Genomic DNA, 22,269 nt, shown 5'->3' with positions numbered 1-22,269 from the left:
GTCTCGTAGCAGGGGAGAACCCAGAACCTTCCCAGAGCAGGGCTGGATCAGTCCCCTACTCCTCCAGGATGGGGAGAGATGCACACAGAGGAGAAGCGTGAACAGGAGCCCCAGCTGGAAAGCCCATCTCGCCTGTCAATGGGCCCCTTTCTTGGGAGCTGCAGCAGCCAAGTGAAGGCAAATCAGAAAAACAGAAGTATAAATTCTTCTCATTTTCCTTAGAAATTACTGGCTTTCCCTGCAGGAGTACGGCTGTGTCTAGGTTGGGCCCCCTCAACCTATTTGGCAGGTGTTAGGAGAACTTGCAAGTCTGCAATGCTAAAATCATGGCACAGTCAAGCTGAGCGAGAACAGCCATGGAGGAGGAGACACATGATGTCCTCGGGACACAAGAAGCCCCGGACTTGATTCCCAGATCTACCACTACCCTTGGACGAGGCACTTGACAATGTGCCTCAGTTTCCCAAGCGCTGAAGCAATAATAATTACAGCTGGGCTGGTTGCTTAGCAGGTTGTTTGTGAACCGCCCCGCCGAGTGCCAACCCTGTTATTATTCCTCGGCCCTGTTATTAGACCTAAATCCAACTTGCTGAAGAATGAAGACTCCTGTGAAAAACACACAAACGGTTTCCCAGATCATCATTTTTATTAAAGTTCACAAGCAGCTGAAGGAAAGAAAAAAGAAAAAAAAAAAAAAAAAAAAAAAGACTAGAAGATGTAAATAAACGTCATTCAGAGCATCGTGGACTGGCTGGGCACAAAGCGTGTTCTTCCCGGCAGCAATGGGCACTTGCTGCTCCAAAAAGACCTTTGTTGTTTGAAGCCGTGTCAAGGCTTTTCATCACATTGCATCATGCAGCTGGCCAGGCTACAGCTTAACCTAATCCAGGGGTGAAAGGCAAGCCCAGAGCATCTGCAGGACCAGATCTGCTGTGGAGGAAAGCGGGATGCTGGGGCAGTGCAGGACCAGTCTTGAGCAGTCGCCAGCCCTGGAAGAGGCTGGTCAGGAGCCGGACCCCTGTATCAACAGCCAAAAGCCACGTGCCTCCCTCCACAGCATGAATGAGGAGTGACTCGGGCTGACAGCTCTTGCGTGGATAAACCCAAACGCAGTTGGCAGCCGGCGTGCGTGGCTCAGCCGGGGCGGGCAGGCACCCTGCCGTCAGCAACGCTCACATCTCTCCAAGGCGAGGCCAGGGCGTGCGGTGCAGCGGGAAGGGGCAGGGGGTCCCTCCCCAGGGTGGGGGTCCCTCCCCAGCCCGCGCTGCCAGCCCTGAGGGGCTCCCCTAGCCCGCCGGCTTTCCCTCCGAGGCCCCGCTCGAGGCAAGATGCCCACTTCCAAGGCGCGAGCTTTGCCCTGCTGCACCTCTGCTCGTTTACTAATTACGCCCTCACCCACGCGCTGCTCAGTGGCTGCGGGCGGCTCAGAAGAGCGGCTCGAAGCACGCAGCGGGGTTTATCTGGTGACTATCTCGGCAGCAGTGCCGGTGCCTTGGCACGCTAACAGAGCCGTCGCGCTCTTCCCAGCAGCTGCGTGCGGGGAGCTGCCCAGCCTCCGACCAAATCGCAACCGGCTGTAGTGAGGAAAGGGGGAAGAAAAAAAAAAAAGGGTAATAGAAAGGCCCGAAGTACAAAACAAAAGGCACCTGCCCTGTTTTGCTGCAGTACCCAGCGCTGCTGGCAGCTGCCCCAAGCTCCCACACTTTAATGTTTCAACAGCCTCCGCAGAGCGGCCAGAGGATGGGGAGAGCCAGGTGCTCTCAACCCATTTTGCCTTTAAACAAAACTTCCCAATCACCCAAACAGCAGGCACTGCCAATGGTAAGTTCGCTGTGTCTAAAAAAAAATATTACTATCTCTGAACCCCCTCAAACGAGTAACAAAAAGCACCTAACGGCCCCCCCCATGCTGTGCTTGCCGAGGGATGGAGCCTCCATCCCCCCAGTCCCGTGAGGCCACCGGTGCCCACGAGCCGTCCCCGTGCCCCTGCGCCCAGCCCGGCAGCCAGCGCTCCCGGCTCCTCGCCATCTCCACGTGGTGCCCAGCGGCAGGGCTGGGTGGCCCTGGTGCCCCCTGGCATGATGCCGGCAGCGGGGCTGGCCGTGCCTCCGACTCCTGGTGCCAGGAAGGGATGTGAAAGGCTCCTCGGAGTCCTGGGCGCGAGGACGGGAGGGAATTCGGTCACTGTGTCGGCTCCAGCAGTGAGACAGGGGACATGGATGTGACTCTGGCATCTGGGGAGGGAAAGAGAAATCTCATTAGCAAGCATGATGCTCGGCTCAGCCCACGCAGGGGACCACCAGAAAAGGGATGGCACGTTAGCAGCTATCGAGGTGACCCCCCACCCCGAATCCCAGAGAAGGGTGGAGGTGGAAAGCAGCTGGTTTACTTGGGGTTTGGGGTGTGCTTTGCTTTTGCAGGAGAGGGGAGAGAGCGGGCGTTCAGCTGGGGAGGGCTCAGAGCACTGGGGAGCCAGGCAGAGCTGGCCCAGAAACTTCCATGGACATGAGACAAGGGAATGAAAAGTTGAGCGAAATGAAGTTTTAGGTGGTTTGCTTTTCTTTTCTTTTTTTTTTTTTTTTTTTTTTTCCTAGGGCAGGGAGGAGGGCCCAAGAACTGGAACAGACAAAACAAAAAGACCCTTTTTCTCTTTTTCCGCAGGTTCCTCCAAAACCACCCATATGACTGACGTTTCCAAGGGGTTGATTAATCCAGTCTGAGGCCAAGCTCAGACTGCACATGTTTCCATCTGCCCAGGGTTAGGAAAAGCCTGATTTTCATTGACTTTCCTCCCCAGGCCAGCCACTCCCTTCCAACGCTGCCTGATAAACTGGCTTCAGAGACAACCAGCCGCTTGGAAAGAGCAGCAACAGCAAAAAAACTGCAGTCCCTGTTTATCCAGCCTCGCTGTTACACGCATGCAAATGGATTTCCCTAGGAGCCACCAAGAGAAACCAGCTGTGACTTTGTTCTGGCAACACAAGCGAGCTTCTAACAGGTTGCAAGCAACCAACCCAGCAGCACGCAGGTGAGCTACAGCATTTAGGAGCCGGGAGATTATGCCGGGTTATTTGTAGGCTGCCGTTCGCAGGCACGCGGGGCTTCTGCATGGGAAGATGTCTGGCTGCAAGAGGGGCTCCGTGGTCAGAGTCAGGAGTGATGCACAGCAACAAAACCCTGCAGCTTCTTGCAAGGTAAGGGCTGGCCAAGCGCTGCTCCACGTGGAAGGGAAGCCAAACCAGGCAGCAGTAAAACTGTCTTTGCAAAAGGCTCGTTGTCTAATCTGTAATTAAGGAGTCAGGAAAAGTCACTGAACAGATCCAACATTTAGTGAGACCACGGTAGCAAAAGACAGTTCCGATCCCGGCATGCTGCCTAAATCCTTGCCAAAGCTTTGGAGCCAAAGTTCAGCTTTTAGGTGCGAGAGCAGCCTCGGAAACCTGCAGCTTGGCCGCCCAGCACCCACCCAACAGCAGGCACCAGCTGTTGGAGCCACCCCACAGCCCTTGCAGGAGCCAAACCCACCAAAGGGCTCCAGTGGGAGCCACAAAATGGGCTCTGAGCATTGAAGTGAGCCCCCGGAGTGAGTGCCTGAGCCGTGCCCGGCCACCAGCCTCCGCTCCCTCCAACCCAGGCCACAAGGAGGATCCTGCAGGAGCTGAAAGGCACCGGGAGGGGAACCCCCAGCTCTGGCTGCTGAGGGGTTTGGCTCATCCCCATTCGGTGTGAGATGGGAGCTCTGACATCTCCACCACAGGGGAGCACCTGAGGCTCAGGAGGCAGCACAGAGGGACGCAGGGACCCCCCTCCCCGTTTCATTTTCCCAGGCTGGACCATACAATCTACAGCTCCCTCACCCGCAGTGACCGTCTCAACCCCCAGCTGAAGGCTCCTCTCTCTGGCCCGAGCCCATCTGTGGCTCTGCCCCACCAAAATGAAAGCGTCACACAGGATGGATAGTTTGGAGAAGCCACTTTTAATTTGGAAACAGGCAGCTTGGAGAACCTGTTCCTGGTACGGCCTAAAGTCACCTCCTAGGAGATGTAGAGTCATCCCCATCCGCTGTCACTGCCCAGGACTGCAAGAGACCACCCAGCATCATCCCCTGGGCTCCTGGCCAGGCTTTGCTTGTGTTTATAAACACGAGAACCTTCATTAGCAGAGTGCTCAGTATTTTATTTCCCCTTTGTATCAATTCAACTCCTCGACAGGAGGGAGGAGACTGGGCTTTCATGCTTCATATTGCTAATCACGCTTGATCCCTGGAATTAACTGCAGGTAATAAGCACTAAATTAATGTCACACGGCATCCTTGGCAGGGGTGCTGGGACCTCTGCCGAAAGGTGCCCCGGCTCCAGCTGGGAAGGGTGAAGGCCATGCCCTCGAGGAGACATTTCCAGCCGATCGGTTTTATGCTTGAAATGAAAAGCCTGCTTGGTGTTCCATGATCAACATTTTTCAAGGACGTATTACTTGGGTTTCAGGGCCAGTAAGAATGCAGCCTCACCAGCCTGTAGGTGAGGAGGTTGCCTTTTTTTTCACGAGTACGAAGCACCACTTCCTACTGTGCGAGTGCCCAGGCCCTTCCCCACCAGCCCAGCTTGCTCTGCTCTGAGGGCACCTGGGATGGTTCCTCCTGAGCCTTTTCCAGCTGAGGGTAGTTCCTATAGGATTCGCACTCCCAAAGCACACCAGCACCTGGGCACAGGCTGGCCAACCCGTCTTCTGGGAGCCCCTACTTGAAGAAGTCCCACAGAGACTAAAATAGGTGTTGCAGCAGAGACCTTACATGGTGGGAGCTACAAGCCAAGAAGACCCCTCAGCCAGACGATCGACAGCGTAGTTGCAGGACCCTATAGCCAGTTACCCCAGTTCCTGGGCCCAGTTTTGGCACAGAGGCAGCCAGGACAACCAAGGCAAGCACGTGGGACACGGCTGGTGCAGCATGGACAATGCAGCACATCACAGACATTCAGGTGTGGCCTTCACCCACCCATCTTGGTGCTTTATTTAAGCAGCTGTCACAGTGGTTAGGGCCGTAACAATAACTTAAGTTAAAAAAAAAAAAAAATCTCAAGAAAAAAAACATGAAGAGACATTCTGTATGGCAAGAACTCATGCATATTTTAAATCCTACTTCCAACCAAAGAGTGGAAGCGAAGCCAAAATCACGCAGTGACTTTTCACCAGTTTCATTTGCAGGTTGGCATATTACAGTTCCTAGGGTTTTTGTGTTTATGCCAGCCTCCAGATTACAGGGGGACAAAAACCACCTTCACAACCCCCACACAGCTGTTTATTAGATCGGAGCAACGCACATACAGTACGGAGGAAAAAAGGTAGGAGAGGAAAATAACATCTCTGTGACTTTGGAGACTGCTTTTTATTCAGTGGCTAAAGAACCAACTTGCACCTGAAAACGTTCCCTATTCCTATCCCCAGCAGTACGGCTGGTGTGGAGCTTTAATATTCAGATGCATCTGCCACCAGAGAAAATTAATTTTCAGCTCTAGGATAGCTCTTAATGGGAGGCCCCATTGACCGGAGCTGAAAATGATGGAGTCCTCACACTCCTTGCTGCAACATTTAATAGCGGAGTGGCAGTTAATTAGATTACTGAGCCACTTCGACAGATGCTAGGCAACGCCTGAGGAGGAGAATTTGGAAAGGCCGTTATCTTCCAGTGCTGGGAAAGCTCTCAGAGATCCCATTTTAACCCCTTCCACTCTTGCCCTGCCCTCACTGTGGTCCAACCCATGTTAAAACCAGGTGTTAACACAAATCAAAGGCCATTAATCAAAAAATAATGGGTGCTTCTTTTCCCCCTGAGAAAAGCAGGTGGTCATGTTGGGCAAACGCCTGGCAGAGGTGCCAGGAGCTCCTCCTTGGTTCCCAGTTGGCATCAAAAGAGATGCTCACTGGGAGATGCCAGTAATTTCACCCGCTGGGCGATTCCCAGGCGCACCAACCACACCGAGTGGGAAGCAGGGAAGCGAGAGGGTGTTAGAGGGTTTGGGCAGCATTCCTTCCTCCCCCTGTCAAGTGAAGTGGATTTTGATGAGCCTATGGAAGAATTTCCCTCCCCACAGTGCCCACTTTCCAAATAAAACCGTAAGCAAAGCTTGTCAATCCCGCCCCCATACGCGAGAGTTTCCCAGGTCCTTCAGCCAGCTGGGATGCACTCCCCAGCCACCAAAGCAGGGTTGTGTGTGTTGCTGGCACTGTGAAACCTGCAGACTGAGCTAGCAGAGGTGTTACAGGCTTCCTGGGAAGATGATGCTATCCAAGCGTTGCCCATGTCAGTACCTGCTTTCACAATGCAAGGTGAGAAGAGCTTTTGGCCTTTCCGGCCAGCTGCATCGCAGCACAGACTGGTGAAGACGCACAAAGCTCTGTGGAGTGAAACTGCTAACCCAAACGGCAACCAGACATCCCCCGCTGGGGAGGAGAGAGGAGGAATCAATAGCCCCGACCCTGTGGCTTTGCAACAGCACCTTCTCCGAGCAAGCAAGAACCGGAGCACCAGAATGAGACAGGACATCGTCAGTTCCCACCGACTTTCTTACTCTCACACACCCCCAAACACCGATAAACACATTCTTCTTCTGGTTACAAAACCCCTTCCCTCCCACTCAGGTCTCACACAGAAGTCTCAGAAGTTCTGATTTAACAAGCAACAGTTTGGATGTTAAATAAACACCAGGACCATCAAATACATCATGGCTTCTAAGCTTTTGCCTCTGCTACCCACTGAAATATAAATACAGCGCATAAAAAGAGATCCAGCGTTTGCCAGCATCCCAAGGGTCACTTGCCTACATATGCTTCAGCTTCAAATAAATCACCCAGATACACAACAAAGATATCGAACTACTGAGACTTTTTCCAAAGCACTTGTTACCTTCGTATCTCCCAGGACCTGCATGCAAGCGCTTTTGGAAAACTTAACCCCTCAACCGCATGGGGAGAGGATGCATTCCACGGTGACAGCGGTGAGAGCAGGCATGGACACATCTGCCCTCCCCTACCCACCCACAGAAGGATGACGCTGGCACATCCAGCTAGCTTGGAGCACAGGGAGAGGAGCTGTGGCCTGCTTGCAACCATCCACCTCTTAAGATACCGGGAGGATCATCTGGAAACAAGAGAAACCCGGAGCTAGCGCGACTTACAACAGAGGCGATTATTCTTTTCTGGCGCCGCATCCCGCCTTTAAACGTACCCTTCTCGTAAAACGTGAGCAACCTGGAACCCGTGGCTTTGGCATGGCATGTTGCAGATGCAATTGAGGCAAGACAGCAAGTTTCAATTTAAGAGGAGAAGACCCTTACCTTATTGACCTCCTGGATACAAGCCCCCGCGCCCTGACCCTCATCATGATGGCAAGTGCTTCCAAGTGCTGACAAAAGCTGTGGGGATGAGCGAGTAAGGCACCGTTGTGATACAGTTCCACGTGTCTGATGTAGGGTCGTAGCAGTCCAGCGTTTTGCATCTCTGAGTGCCAAAGTAACCTCCCACCACGTAGAGTTTATTCCCCGAGGCCAAAGCGTGGCATGACATGCGCTTGGCTGTCATGTCCCCGATGCGCGTCCACTGGTCTGTTTCGCAGTCAAAGCGGTAGGCGGATGCTGCCGTGAACTCGGTGTCTCCTCCCATGATGAAAATCTGGCTGCCCAGGACAGCAGCTGCCGTGTAGCGCCAGGGCTGTGGGCACTCAGCTTTGATCATCCACCGATTCTCAGCTGGATCATAGCACTGGACTTTGGACGCCAAGTCTCGGTGAATGCTGGTCCCACCAAAGACAAACAGCTTGAGCCTGGCGCTCACCACCGCAGCGTTGCTCACTCCGTCTCTCAAAGGAGCCACCATCGTCCATTTGTTGGACAGGGGATCGTACTTCTCTACTTGCTTCAAGGAAACCGAAGGAGATGCAGGAAAGATTCCAGCTACTGCAGTGTGCCCGCCAACCACGTACAGGCAGTTTTCCAGTTCAGCCGAGCCATGCCCAAACCGCGCTATTAACATCGGGGCTGCTTTTGACCATTCCTCATGAACGGTGTCGTACACCCACACGTCTTTCGAGACCCCGTTCTCTGAGCCCCTGCCTCCAGTGATATACACTTTGCAGCCGATGGCACAGGCACTAAACTCCTTCCGGGGACTCGGCAGGTCTGCTTTGGGGATAATCTCCTTGGCTTTGTGATCCACTTGGTAGATCTTATCACACATGAAGGTCTGTCCTCCCAGGATCAGCAAGGTGTGCCCAGCTTTGCGAGGCCTGGCACAGGGACTGGTGACCACCCCATCATTCTGGAGGATCTTCTTCTTGCACTGAATAGCTTCATCCAAGACAAGCTTGTTCCTTTCGTCCACCATGATCAAGTCCTCACAAGCCAAGGCCTCCCTGAGGCATTCAGAAGGAAGCAAGGCCAGACGAACATTCCTCAGAAGTTCTGGGAGATAAGCTTTCCGCTCATCCAGATCGTATTTCACCCACTGGATGACAGCCTTAAAGACCTTTTCTTCATCCTCGATTTCCAGCTCATCGCTGGAAATGAGGTCCAGCAGAGTGTCCTTGGAAAGGTTGTTGAAGTCCTCACTCTTGTGAACAGTCTCAAAGTTGACCAGGCACATCCTCCAGGAGAGTTCATAGAGCCGCCGGCACTGATGGGCATCCGAGAGCAGCATCATGCCCAGGCAGTTGGAAGGGTAGAGGTTCTTCTCCAGGAACTCGGCCGCCGCGTCTCGGACATCGTGGAACTGCAGCATGTCTCCAGCCTCCAGGAGGGACTCGGCATTCTCCTCATTGATGATGATCCGAGAGGAATAAGCAAAGTCCAGCAGTAGCTCCAGCACCTCTGGGTGGAGGCTGTCATGGAAGTTCACCTCATCATCCAGGCTCTCCCGGAGGCCATTGCTAAACATGGCTTCGAAGTATCTGCTGGAGGCAGCCAGCACTGCCCGATGACACGGGAACGACCTGTTTCCTGCCCAAAGGGTGACATCGGTGAACATGCAGTGCTTCCGCAGGGTGTTCAGATGGGACAAGACGCAGTCCGGGTGGGAAGCTTTGTGAAAAAGCAAGATGTTCATGGAGCCGGTGCTAGTCCGGGATTTACGGTTCTCGTGGACGCTGACTGACATGATGACAGAGCTCCTGCCTGCAAAGAAACAAAGAGAAGAAACGTTATTCTCTTGTCATTACTGACGTAAGGCACGGAGAATATATGCATTTGCTATGCAACACTGGTAGACTGTCAATGGACCTCAGACATGGAGCACCAGCTGACCCTCCTGCTCTGCGGGTGCTCCTGCACCCTGGCTTGCAGAGCCCGTGCCTCCTGCACCCCCACACCCTCCAAAAATTTAGCTGAGGCTGAGCAGGGTGGGAAGGCAGAGCCGGGTGAAGGGGGAAATTCTGCACTTTGGTTTCAGCAACAGAGCAACAAAGTGAAGCAATCAAAACCCAAACTTGATGGTAAATTGTCTCAACAGCCCCTGGAGGGTATTGGCAAACCGCAGAAGAGTTGCTTTTCCTTAGAAAACAGCATTAAGAGAGCACTCTATCCAGGAGAAAGGGCATCGGTCTGCTCTTGGCTCAGCAGAAGTCAAGTTTGGCTTCTGATTTTAATGAAGATTACTGCAGGTTTAGGAAAGGCAATCGCTACAGGTTTTATTTATAGAATATTTAGCTACACGCACAAGCCAAAAGTTTTGAACAAATTTTACCAAACCCTTTCATTGTAGTTTTTGTTGGTAAAACTCACCAGACACTTCATGTGACTCAAACATTTCGCAGGACAGATTGACATCAGAGAATAAGACAACAGAGACAGCTAAATCATGCTTTTTAACAGACGGGCAGAAGCAAACACAAGGCTTTTATTAGCTACTATTTCATTTAAGTGCTACCTGATACCTAACCTTGCCCGTAGAAGAAAAAACCCTTTGGACCAATCAAATTAATACTACTTAGATGATAAAATCCAAGTAATTTACTCCAAAATATTTTAGCCAGCTCTATTTTGTTCCCCATTTAACTAAAGCAGACACAGTCCTCTTACAGCAGAAAGTCAGTACTGAACTTAGTAGCACAACTGTCTTAAGGTTTGAAAAATCAGTCCAAAAGAAAAAAAAAAACAAAAAACCCACCAAAAAACAGGGTCAGCCTGCTGTGCCTCTGCTCCAGGCCCCCGTGACAGCAGACACAGCAAAGCCATCACAGGCACGACACTAGATGTGTTTCTCAGTAAAAGAGACTCTTCCTGGCTAAAAGTAGAGTTTGCAGGTGGCCAGCTCACTAAATGGGCTAAAAATGGGGCATGTCAGAACTTGGGGTGGTGGGTGGTGTCTGAATTGTCCCAGGAGCGTTTCATCTCTCAGGGCAGGCAGGACCCTGTTGGGATGCCCAGGAGCATCAGGGGCTGCCACCTTCAGCTCAGCTTCCCTGCCAACACAGGGCAGCCACCGGGAACAGCTACAGCCTGGGGAAAGTGGGCCTAATTCCCAGGAAAAAGGGGTTGCTTGAGAAACTGTGTCCAGCTCTGCTACATCTCCTCTCTCACCCCACACTATTTTTCTATCCCTTTTCTACCCTGCCTTCCCCAAAACACTGCACTTTTGCTTTGCAGGCTGCAAACACCGGGGCTAAAATTCCACGGCATGCCCCTCCACCCACCTAACTGTTTAGAAATCAGTAATTAGCCGCACAGATCTAGCTGGGGAAGGGTTTTTAGTTGGGTTCTTCTTGTTGTTGTTTTTCAGTTGGTTTTTTAACTTGCATTTTGCAGCCCGAGGTTTCCCAAGGGTCTTTTCTCCCCTGCAAGCACAAGGTCTACAGATCAGCCCTGTCCCCCCGGCCAGCCGGAGCTGGCTGCACTCAGGGTCCCGGGGGGAAGCCACGGAATGCCAAGAACGGACACGGTGCTCCCAGACTGCTGGCAGGTCACAGCCTTGACCTGGCCGAGACCTGGAGCCGCACAAGCCTCCCACGCTCCACGGGTGGATGACCTCAAGCGGAGGTGGATGGCCAGATAAGCTGCCTGACTCACGCTCTGCCCGTGCATTTCCTACCCCCTGCTTCTCCAGCACCTCCAAGAGTCCAAATCCGACAAATAGTTGTGGGCACATCCCTCCTTCTGCACCCGCTGCCGTGAATTATTGAGGTTGGTCTTCCTGAGGCCTCACTCCCTCCTCAGGGCTGTGTCACAGTCCGAGGAAAAGGCCTCTCTGTGCAGAAACGATAGCTTGCCCGAGCAGCCACAACTTCTGCTTGGTCTCTGAACCAGGCAGGAGCACTGACACGGATATTCGGGTTGGATATGTGCATGCTCATCGCCAAAATCCCTGCAGCCCGCGGCTGAGGCCGCCGAGCTCATTCCCCTTGTGATGAGGCTGCGCAGAATCCAGGCTCCAAAACAGGAAGGAAAACGCCATTACGGAGCAGCACTTTGAAGTGCATCTGAGGGAAATGGTTTCTAACATCTGCATCCAGTGCAGGGACAAGACTAATTTAAGAGGTGATATGGATTTCTGTGTCAAAGCTCTGTAACGCAGAAGCAAGGAATACAAATGAAACATTTATGAGTCTGCTAAAAGCTATTGATTTAGGTTCCTGTTCCTACAACCTCAGAAACCACCTGCCATTGCTATTGCTTTCTTTGCCTGCAGATCCGGTCAGCTGTCCAGTGTTAACCTTTGATCTGCTTATGCACAAAGTGTTAAGGCAATTTATATAGGACAGCTATCGAAACAAACAAAAAGATTGCAGGAAGGCAGCATCATTTTTTCTGACACTAAGATTAGCGAAGCCACTGCTCAGCGTGGAAGGAGCAGGTCATTTAGAAATTAAAAATATCTATATAAAAGCTGCAGCAGAGCCACTTTGTATATATATACAGACACATATATGTACACACACATACATATATATAAAAAAACCTCAGGCTTCTAACATCAAACATCTTGCCCAGGGCACTGGGTAACCCAATAATATTTCTATCCAACGGGTATTGAACAGCATCCAGGGAATAAATGGGCAGGTTCCAGTCCAGTCCCCAGTAGCACTGCTCTTCATATCGCCTTGTCCCACTACAGGCACCAACTGATCCCCCGGTACAGCTGCAAGCCTGAGCGCTAAATGGGCCACAGCCACAGCCCCTTTACTTGGCTCCTCCTGGGGCCAGGTTATGACACTAATGTCACCGGTCACAGATCAGCAGGGCTAGACAGACTATTAAACCGAAACTAAAGCAGCCTCTGAACTCCCGTGTCGGCCATCTCACCAGCAAGTTTCGCCTGCGGTTTTCAGCAACTTCCAAACACCTTGTTTTGAGGGCTTCTTGCATGCCTGCTATAGGTGGGCACAAGCAGAGAAGTGGCAGGTATTAATTCTTCCCCTCACAAACACGCCCCGCTGCATCTCTCAGTCTACCAGAGAACTTGGCACCATCCCACCCATATCAGATAAACAGAAACTGCAGGCAGCAGCTATTTCATCTGATGGGTTTCTTCCAAAAAGTAACAGCCTTATAAACCTCAGAAGCCTGTAACTCAAAGGACCTTCTACATTTTTCATGATGTGCACATGTGTGCTCCAATTTAAGCAATATTTAACTGCAGCGATGAACAGGCTGGACCCGTGACATGTGCTTTTATAGGAACTTCTCTGAAGCAGATGCATGCAGAGCAGAATTTGGCCCCCACCACATCCCTCGTTTGCCTTACCCAGCTACTGAGCTAAAGAGAAAAAACAGAACTGCTCAGAGTGAGGAATATTTTGCACAAAGAAAGCTGTCAGTGGCCCCTGCCAAGCTCCCACCTGCTCTACGAGAACTCAGGGGGTTATCGGAGCTCCCAGCGACATCCTCTATCATGCAGAAAGTTATCACCAGAACAGACGTGTCAACGTGAACAGCAGAAGGCATGACCTGAACAAACTGGATCTTGGATTTCTCCATGCTGAATTTATTTTTTTCCTTCGAAAGGCAGTTATTGAAAAAATAAATGTCTACTGCATAGCCTTTTAGAAGGATCTTACTGCATGAGGCAGACGATAACCCTTCTTCCATATGGATGAGGGCAGAGGGGCACCAGCTTTTTGACAGATACCCAACGCCGTGTGCTGGCTCCGGTATTCCCCTGGCTGTCTGCAGCCGTTGTACAGCAGGTATAGGAAAGGCAGGTTTTTTTTCCAGCAGAGCACGATAAGGGCGCTTTGGAAATCCTTCCCCTCACCCACGCAGGGCAGACAGCAACCCCGAAGGAGGGTAGGAGTTGGCTCAGGGAGAAAAGACCCCTTGAATCTCAGCTCATGACCAAAACAGCCCAGCGGTCTCTCTGGACAGGACAAAGCTGGCAAACAGAACAAGGGGAAAAAAACAAGACCACAGGGCTGGCCGAACTCCGCACCCGAACAACAGCCCCAGTGCTCCCGCCCGAGCGCCTCTTGCCCCCTACAAACCATGCCCCAGCAAAACACTGTCCCTGCCAGGCCGGTGTGTCACCATGCTGGAGCCCTGCTGGTACAGGTCACGTAGGAGAAACACTCCATCACCTCTTGAAAAATCCAAGCGGCACTTAGAAATCAGCTACTTGGAAGCTGTATCAGGCCCTGGTCCCCAGTCACAAGAGCTACAAACGAGAGGAGGGCTCGGAAGGACGATTGATACATGGCCTATATTTAGCTAGGCGAGGGGTTCCCCCCTCCACCTTAAACCAGCGGGCTGTCCACACATCTCCAGTCGCATTTGCTATCTGCAGGGAGTTGCCAGCTGCAACGCCGCTGCTTTTCAAGAGGACAGTATCCGACAGCAAATACGACGTTCCCCAGTGGGACTTCAGGGGATCAAGAATCACTTCTGCTTAGAGGGCAAAACTACAGGATTTATAGCCAACCTTCACGGTCTTGGGAGAACGCTTAAACACCGACAAAGAGCCCAAATCCCATGAACCAGAGCTGGCACTTTCTGTTCGCCCATCAGACTTCCAGAGAAGCAGCGAGCACGACACGTTCCGTTTTGCCCCACTCAACCATGAACTATGTAAAGCTGTAAATAAGTAAATAAATAAGCAGTAAGGTTCTCCACAGGCTTAGCTCAGAAGACCTGGAAGAAGCTGCTCGCGCCACGGCAGAGATGCATTGCCAAGCAGTCAGCCATACAGGCCCTCCATGTATGGACTGCACTACAACCTATAGCTGGCTCCTTCCAAACCAGAGCAGACCCACCTCGAGCAGCCAGCGATGGCTGCTTTTGCAGGGAGGCAGGCGTAAAGGTTCGTTTTTATTTTCTCTCTAATTTCACAATACCAACCCTCTGGGGTGAAATGCTGTCTTGAATTCAGCCAAAGTTCACCTTCCCCCTAGAAGCGGCAGGATAAATTCTCTACCCATTAGTAGCATGACTGCTCCTCATCCCAAATGTCTGTACCTTTCCAACGCCTTTCACGGACTCCACCACCTGGTGCTTAGGCCAGCAGCATCATCCCAGGGCAAAGTTACTGGTATAGAACAGATTTCCCCCTTTTTACTGTACAGAGTAGCAAACTAGAAATCTAAAGTCACCTATTGCGTTGCCTTCACGAAGGTGAACTCCTTGCAAAGCCACTTAGAGGAGAAAAAGCAGTGTGGCAACACACTGGTCAAACACAGAACCCAGATACAGCTGCACTTCAGATGCAATTTTCCGGCATTGGAGACCGTCAAAAGATTGAAGAAGGGGGATCTATTACATGCAGGCATTCACGTGCTCACAGACACTGCTCGAGCTTCAAAAGCAGAAAAAAACCAACAGAAAACAGGAAAAGATGACGGGGGAGGGAGACGGAAAAGCAAGAAATGGGAAGGAACACATTTTTTTCAGATGATGTTCGTGTCCTTGCATAACACAGCGGACTATCAGGTACACAACTTGGAACTGCTTGAAATGCTCGACACTAATAATGCCCTTCTGTAAAGAGTGCTTGAGATGAAAGGAATTAAAATAGCACCTGGCATTTGGTGCAGCACTGCACTTGCCGAGCGTGGAGCCTGGGCTGCTGCCAGGTGGGCAGCAAAGGACCTTCCCCACACCATCTCCCAGGCACGCTGCCTGCTCTGTCCATGCTCCTGCGTGCCTGGATGCAGACTTTGCTCCCTAACAAATCAGGTCATTGCCAGCAATTCCGGTGAATTCAGTGGTTTTCCCATGTCAGCCAAATCTGTTCTTGTTTTCTTCAGGATGACTAACGCAGCAAAGATGCAACTGTGATTTTGCATGCTGGAATTCCAGCAACGCAACTGCAGTGAATCAGAGGGTATCTCTGTTGCAGAGCTGGATTTGGCCTTCCTGACAAACTCTTGTTTCATCACATTTTCACACAGGCAAGCAAAGGAAAGACCACTGACTCCATCCCCCCAGCACAGAATTTCTGATCCTGCCCCAGCCTTTGAGAATGGAAGGCATCGTTATCATTTCTTCTCGATTCTCACTTTCTAGCCTAGCCTGTATATCCTAGACAGAAAACAGAGAGACCATGTGAAAGGCTCCTTCTGTTTGCTCAGACAGAAACTGGGAGGTTTTCCAAGCCCAATTCTGTAGGCTCCAGGAGATCATTGTCTAGAGAAGGTCCGGGCACATATCTGAACATCAACATGCTCAGTAAAGCAAAGCTGCACTCAGAAACTTGGTCTGTCCATCACTGCTTCGTACCCCATTCTCACCAGTACCCACCATTCCTCCCTTTAAACCCGTGCTCCACTCTGAGCCCGAAGCCACCACAAGAATCTACTGAATGCCACTTACTACAGAGAACAAAAGCAGTATTGCCAAGCTGTACCAATTAGTGAGGTTCTTGTTCTATCTTGCAAAAGCACTGGTAAAAGGGGCAGTAGTGCCTCAAATCTGTAAGACATGAACTAATCTGAGCCAAAGGCGACCATGTTCCAACCAAAATAAAAATACCCGTAGGAAATCCGCTTTGCATGCAATACATGCAGTTTTATTTGCAAATCAGATGTTGGACTTGCTACTTAGCAACTGAGATCTTCCATAAAGCTTCTTGAGCTACCTGTGAGGCAATCAAATAAAGTTCACATTCACCACTAAGCACACTGGCTTTGCAGTTCCTGGGAATACCACACCCTCCTACAACCACCATCCAAATGGGGATAAATAATGCTTTTAGCCACAGTCCAGGCTCCAGACAATAGCTTTTCATTGCTACGCCTTAACCCCAGTGGATCTTTTCAGAGCCCATGATTCGTTTCAGAGGCTGCTGTGGGGTTTTCTCCTCCCCCCCAGCCCTCTGGCTCCACTACTGAATAAATCCCATTCTGCCAGATCAATCACAGTCGCTTTGCAAAATGAATGGGGGGCTGCAGAGGAAGCATGCAGTCCGGTCGCCCAAATTATGCTCAAAAAGGCTCCAGAATGGAAACAATCTACTTCATCCCAGTATCGACCCCAGCCCCATCTGGGCAGGATAAAGTCCTTTTCAAGCAAGCCAACTTGCTAACGTGCTGCGAAGGCAAAAGGCCTTTGGTACTTCAAATATAGAGGAGCGGAACCACATGCCACTTCCCAGGGAGAGTTTAGAAGATGAGATGTGGTATACATCAAATTAATGCCAGAATAACCACCGCAAGCTGCTGACTCCAGAAAGCACATTCAGATCCTCCCACTCTCTGTGGGCTGTGCCCGGCTCCCTGCGCTGAGGCTGCCAGAGCTGGTGGCTCCAACGGTCAGGCTAACCAGAAGCCCTGCAACAGACGCTGGTACCAAACGGGTCTGTCTGCCTGCTGTCACGGCAGGATTTCAGTTTTGTGCCTGGGGTTTTGCTTCGTCTTCCCCATGCCCCTACCAGGCAGAAGATCTCGGTGCAACTGCCAGGTTCGATCTGCAGGGGCTCGTTTGCAATTCTGGCCAGCCTTCAGAGCCTTGGAGGTGGGGGGCCCTCATGCCTCCTAAACGGATTAGCCCCGCACGTGGCTGGGCATGGAAGACAGCCATTCCCAACTAGACTGCAAAGCACTGACAGGTATTGAAGGGTCTGGGGCTGCAAGACAGAGCACTGCTCATTGCCCTCTGGCTCCGGACAGAAAGAACAAATGTGACACCCATCTCTGCTTTTTTCATTTCAGTACTAACAGCATCAAACCACACGCTCAGCCTGCAAGTTCTGGACCAGCATGGGAGCGCTGCTGCAGCCGAGGCTATCCTGGGCATCTGTGGACACATTGCAAAACAAACCAGAGTGATTGCCAGTGTGCTACAGTAATAAATTTGCCTTGCCACAATCTGACAGGCTGTCATAGAAAACTGGAAGTCTTTGCAAAGTCTAATGGTCAGCAAGCAGACGGTGGTTGTGGGACATGCAGCGTTCCCAGGCTTGAGAGATGCGGGGAAGACAGAGCAGCCTGTACTGGCTGGAGTGATACTAATAGTCTCTGTGGGGATATAAAGTTGATAAGAAAAGACAGACCGATGCGAGGGTGGTTAAACGTCAGGCCAGGGGGCTTGGGGCAGTTTGTTACAGCTAAATGCTTCCTGGCCAGCATTCTTGCAGCCACTGTTTTAAGCAATGCCAGCGACGTCCTCTGCAATTCAATTACAGTCTATAAAAGAGGGGAGGAAATCTACTCCTCAGCTCGAGTGCTGACACTGCTTCTTCAAACCTGCCCCTTCCACAATCCCCGAGCGTCAGCCGACACCGCGGACACCCCGGGCCAGCTCTGCCCGTCCTGCTCCACCTACTCATGCCCAAGGCCAAGGCACTGCTCAACACCCTCTCTTTTGTAATGCTGCCACTTCCCTCCTCATCTCGCAACACGCTGCCCGTCTTCTTCCACCTCCACAGATGGCCGCATCCTGCCCTTCCTGTTTCACTCACCTACCTCCTATACGTTGCCTAAAACCTCCTCTGGCTGCTGAGCAGGATCTGGACTCCCGCAGGCTTTGGGGAGCGGCAGGTTACCACTGCAGGGACAAAAATGCTATCATAATTCACACGTACGTATGGACACATGGATGTGCACATACTCCGTGCTCCCACCGTGTCCAGCACTCACTCCAGCACTGGAGGGAGCATGTGATGTATCAGACACATGCTCATTTTAACACGTCTGGAGTATGTGTCATGCAGCATCTTGTCATCTGTTCCCAGGCTGTCTGCCTTCATGAATTTCATTTGCCTAGCTCCTTCAGTCGAAGGATTTTCAACTGGCCTGACCTGCTCCCCAAAAGCACACCTGAGGCACCGTCCCCACTGCCTGAGCTACCTGAACCTGCCCCCAACACAGCACGGGAGGCTACCGTGGGGCACGCCACGCAGGACTTCAGATAACAATATAATCTCAAATACTTGAGAAAATGAACAAAAAAGGGATAGGAAATTTAAGTACCTCAGTCCTGAAGCTGCTTACGGTCTCCTGTGCCCCCAGGTGCAACTGATTTGTTTCTGCAGCCGATTTCACTGTTTGTTTCACTCTCATTCATAATTTTCACTCTTGCGCCCACCTCACACCTTCCCGCTGCAGAGCAAACTTCCACCTATGCCTCCTCCCCATGTATTTTACTCAGTATGGCCTTATCACAGAGATAAACCAGAGCAGATGGTTAGGGTTAAAAGACACAAAAGAGGCAAAATGTGTTTTCAGATAAGATTTGATCTTAAGCAGCAAACAGAACAAGGAAATCAGAGAGGCCCCAGAAAGGGTCCCCTCTCACCAAGGAGTCAGACCCCTTGAGAGATGGACAGAGAAAAGAAAGCTGGGGAGATCAGGCCTGTTTTACACCTACTCAGAGGACCCAGAGCAGCAATGGATAACACAGCTGAGCTACCAGGAGCAGCTGGCCGCCACCAGAACCCCACAGGGTGTGTTACACACATCTCGGGTTGCTCCTTAGGTAAGTTCAATAAAAACAAGTGTCACAAGACACAGGAAGGAGGGCGAAGACAAGGGAAGTTGTCAAAGTATAAAGGTTATAGAGCTGCTTGTTCTTCCAGCAGCTCTGGGTCTGTCCTGGAGAGCAACAGGTACGCTCGGATAGAGACTACAACAGTGGTGGCCCATGGCACCCTGACCAAGGAGCGACTGCAGCGGGTCGCAAGAGAAGACAGGCAGAGGTCGCCAGAAAAGAGAATAGAAACCGGTTATGAAGCCAGGGCTCGCCGTACGAAACGCACGGACCATTCAGGTGTCTGCTGAGGGAAGGCTGAGGACGGGAGATTTTGCAAGCAGAGATTTGGCTGGCCCAAGCCCCCCAGCCCAACTACAGCTGCAAGTGGATGGACGAAATAAATTAAGAAAAACCCCAAGCCTACCGAATGGGCTTTTAACTTTGTTAAACGTGGAGGGGCCTGTAAGGACAGCAGGGGTGCAGAACTATTTTTTCATCCCTGCCAGCTCAGCTCAGCCATCCACCCACCCCTGCCCACCCCTGCCGGCCCGGCTCCGGGCGCTGGTGTCACTGTGCCGGCTGGGGCGGGCTTGCGAGGGACAGATGGAGAAGGGAAAACGAAAAGGGAAAGGCAACCGCTTCATTTCCATATTCTCCAAGAGGAGTATTTAGCAGATCAATTTTTTTTTTTTTTTTTTTTTTTTGCTTTAGAAGAGCAAAGCCCCCACCTCCCTGCCCAGCTCGCTGCCAGCCTTGCATACCAGCTGAGCCCGCCGCTTGGAGCCCGGGCATGCGGGTGCCTCCTGCCGGGGTGCCCCGCCGCCGGCCGGCAGCCCCCTGCCCTCCCCTGGCCCCCAAGCCCCGCAGAGGCCAACCCGGCCTGGCCAAGCGGGGCCGGAGCCGGCTCGGGAACGGCGCCTTCCCCCCCGCCCCAGCCCGGGAGAGTCACTCACCCGCTCGCTGCGCGCCGACAGCGCCGGGAGCCGAAGCCCCGGCCGCGCAGGGCGGAGGGAGGCGGAGGGAGGCGGCGGGCGGCCGCGGGGCGGTGCGGGGCGGTCCCGGCCCACGCGTGGGGCGATGCGCGGCGGCGGCCCGGCCCCGCGCTCCGCCTGGGCACAATGTAACCGGCGGCGGGATCCTGCCTCGCGTGGGGCTCCGGGGGCGGGGCCGGCCGCGGCCGCGGCCACTCAGGGCGCGCCCAGAACGTGACGCGCCCCGCCGGCTCGGCCCCCTGCGGAGCGGCGCATGGGAGGGGGCGGGCGCAGGCGGAGAGTGGCGGCCAATAGCAGGACAGGAAGGCGGCTTGGGGGCGGGACGAGGGTGGCCCGGAACTCCCCAGGTCCTAAAGCCCGCCTTCCGTTGTGTCGGCCCTGTGGAGCAGCTCCCCCGGGGTGTCGCAGCCCCCACGCCGGCGGGCTGGGGATTTCCCGGCGGGTTTGCGGGGTGCTCTGCGCTGGCACCCCGCTGCGTAACCGCTGGGACTGCCTTTGTGAGGCCACCCGTGGCATCCCCGCGGCAGAAACCCTTCCCCTCCGACCCTGGCCCTTGCACCGGTCAGAGCTCAACTGCTCGCGGTGCTCCCGGGGCAGGACTCGGTGCTCTGAGCCCCCCACGTCCAGCAGGAGCGCGGTGTGTTGTCCCTGCTGTCACCCACCCACCCTCAGCCCCAGCCTGCAGCAGGACGGCCCGAGCCAGCCAAGCGCTGCTCGGATTCAGGCTGATTCCTGAAATCTCTGGCTTCATCTCAGCAAAACTTCAGCACGTGGAGGACGTGAAGGTCGACAGAGTCCCGCAGGGTCCCCACACCTGCAAGGATTTGCAGGGAGCTTGGGATCGGGTGGGAGACCGGCCCTACACCCTATACTCGGTCACAAGTAATGGGGTTCAAGTGAAAAACCAACAGTTCCGTTGTCTGTCTCCCCACGTTAACAGCTGGATGGAGATACCCAGGTCCAAAGTGTACTAAACCTTCTGCACGCCCAAGGATGGGCTATTTAAGGCCTCCTCCTTCCCACCTATAGCCCAGGAAATCTCTTTAAGTTTCCCACTGGAGTAACCGCCGCTGCTTGGTTTTGCTCGGCAGCGATGGCTCCTGTGAAGTGTGCACCGACAGTTTGGACGTGGGAGGTGGAAGGTGGCTGGTGTGGGGACATAACAAAGCAAAAATCCCAGTAAGTACAAAATACAGTCCCTTCGCTTCCCAGGTTGAAACAGCGGCTCAGCTACAGCTGGCAGAGGCTGTGCATGGTAAATAACGAAGTACACTGAAGCTGTTGAACTGTATCAAATTCCTGGGTTTTTGGATCTGCCTTGTTCCAGTCCTTGCAGTTTAACCCTTAAGAAGGCTGCTGTCTTCCCAGCTACCAGCACAGCTGCTCTTGAAGAGGCTGAAAATTGTCCCGGGGCCTGTTAATGACTTTAATGAGCTGTTCAGGAAGACAACAGGGATTTGTGCAAGAGGCGGGTGTGGTGGCATCCCGAACGCATCTGCTCAACAACAACAACAACATGAAAGACAAAATTGATTTTCCCTTTTGCCGCCTGAGTTCTACCCAGCTGCTCCAGAGTATGAAGGAGCTGTGGAGCAAAGTAAGGTCACGTTTCTTAATTCTGAGGCACTCTCAGGGTGCTGCTACAACAGCAAAATCTTGTCCCTGCAAGCTGTGCTTACGAACCCAGCCTGTCTTCTGCAGCGCGGCAGGGAGAATTTCTGGCAGCTGCCTGTCACGGGGACCTCCAAAGCTCAGAGGAGCTCTCTGCAAAACTACCTCAAAAGGTGCTTCTAAGACACGATGTCTAATGCTAATCTCCCACCCACCAGCTTTCTAGCTGTGTAACTCTCTCCCTCTGTCTCTGGCAAAGTTAAACAGAGGGCAGTCACAGCAAACAGTGCAGGAAACATCCTGTGCTGTCGTAGTGCACACATCTGGTGTTAAGATGCTCAAGGAGACGGGATTAGGATACTAGCTTTTGTTCTGAGGGAGCAGCAGGAGGCCAGATACAGCAGTGACAGGCACGCCAGACACACAGACTGACAAGGAGCTCCTCACCATGAAGGAGAAGCAGAGCCAGACATGAGAGAACGCAGGGAGAGCACAAAGGAAATACTCAACAGCAAAGAAAAAAAAAAACCCCACCAGACATTTAAACTGTTTTTAAACCTTTCTTTAAAGAGGATTTAAGAACTTGGCGTGGGTAGGGAAAAGAAGCTTAACGTATGATGAATGTTAACACCATCTCCTTACCTACGATACTGGTCTCAAGCATCCCCGAGGGTACTGAAGGGACTAGTGCTGTGATTATGACGTCAGGGTATAGGGGAAATTGTCTTGCATTATTAAACAAATCATGCCCTGCATTGGCCTTTGATTTGATGTACATAATGTGTATT

At 52.4% G+C, this 22,269-nt stretch overlaps 1 protein-coding gene across 4 annotated transcripts; it reads right to left on the bottom strand.

The window, feature by feature from the left end:
• Positions 1–627: 627 nt before the first annotated feature.
• KLHL25 (kelch like family member 25) lies at positions 628–20,006 on the bottom strand. 4 transcript variants are annotated; one of them, XM_056347005.1, is made up of 3 exons: positions 19,828–20,006; positions 7,332–9,157; positions 628–2,234 (listed from the first exon to the last, which is right to left on the bottom strand). In XM_056347005.1, the coding sequence occupies exon 2, from the start codon at positions 9,142–9,144 to the stop codon at positions 7,375–7,377; it is 1,770 nt and encodes a 589-aa protein (XP_056202980.1). In that variant the 5' UTR covers positions 9,145–9,157; positions 19,828–20,006; the 3' UTR covers positions 628–2,234; positions 7,332–7,374. The 4 variants fall into 4 exon arrangements, with proteins under 4 accessions (XP_056202980.1, XP_056202982.1, XP_056202984.1 ...); XM_056347007.1 differs by having other exon boundaries at positions 7,332–9,161; positions 19,832–20,006; XM_056347009.1 differs by lacking the exon at positions 19,828–20,006 and adding an exon at positions 14,564–14,831 and having other exon boundaries at positions 7,332–9,161.
• Positions 20,007–22,269: the final 2,263 nt, after the last annotated feature.

This window comes from Falco biarmicus, chromosome 7, assembly GCF_023638135.1.
Source record: "Falco biarmicus isolate bFalBia1 chromosome 7, bFalBia1.pri, whole genome shotgun sequence".
Lineage (NCBI taxonomy): Eukaryota > Metazoa > Chordata > Aves > Falconiformes > Falconidae > Falco > Falco biarmicus.
The sequence above is the reverse complement of the archived record's forward strand: the minus strand, read 5'-3'. Positions and strand labels throughout refer to the sequence as shown.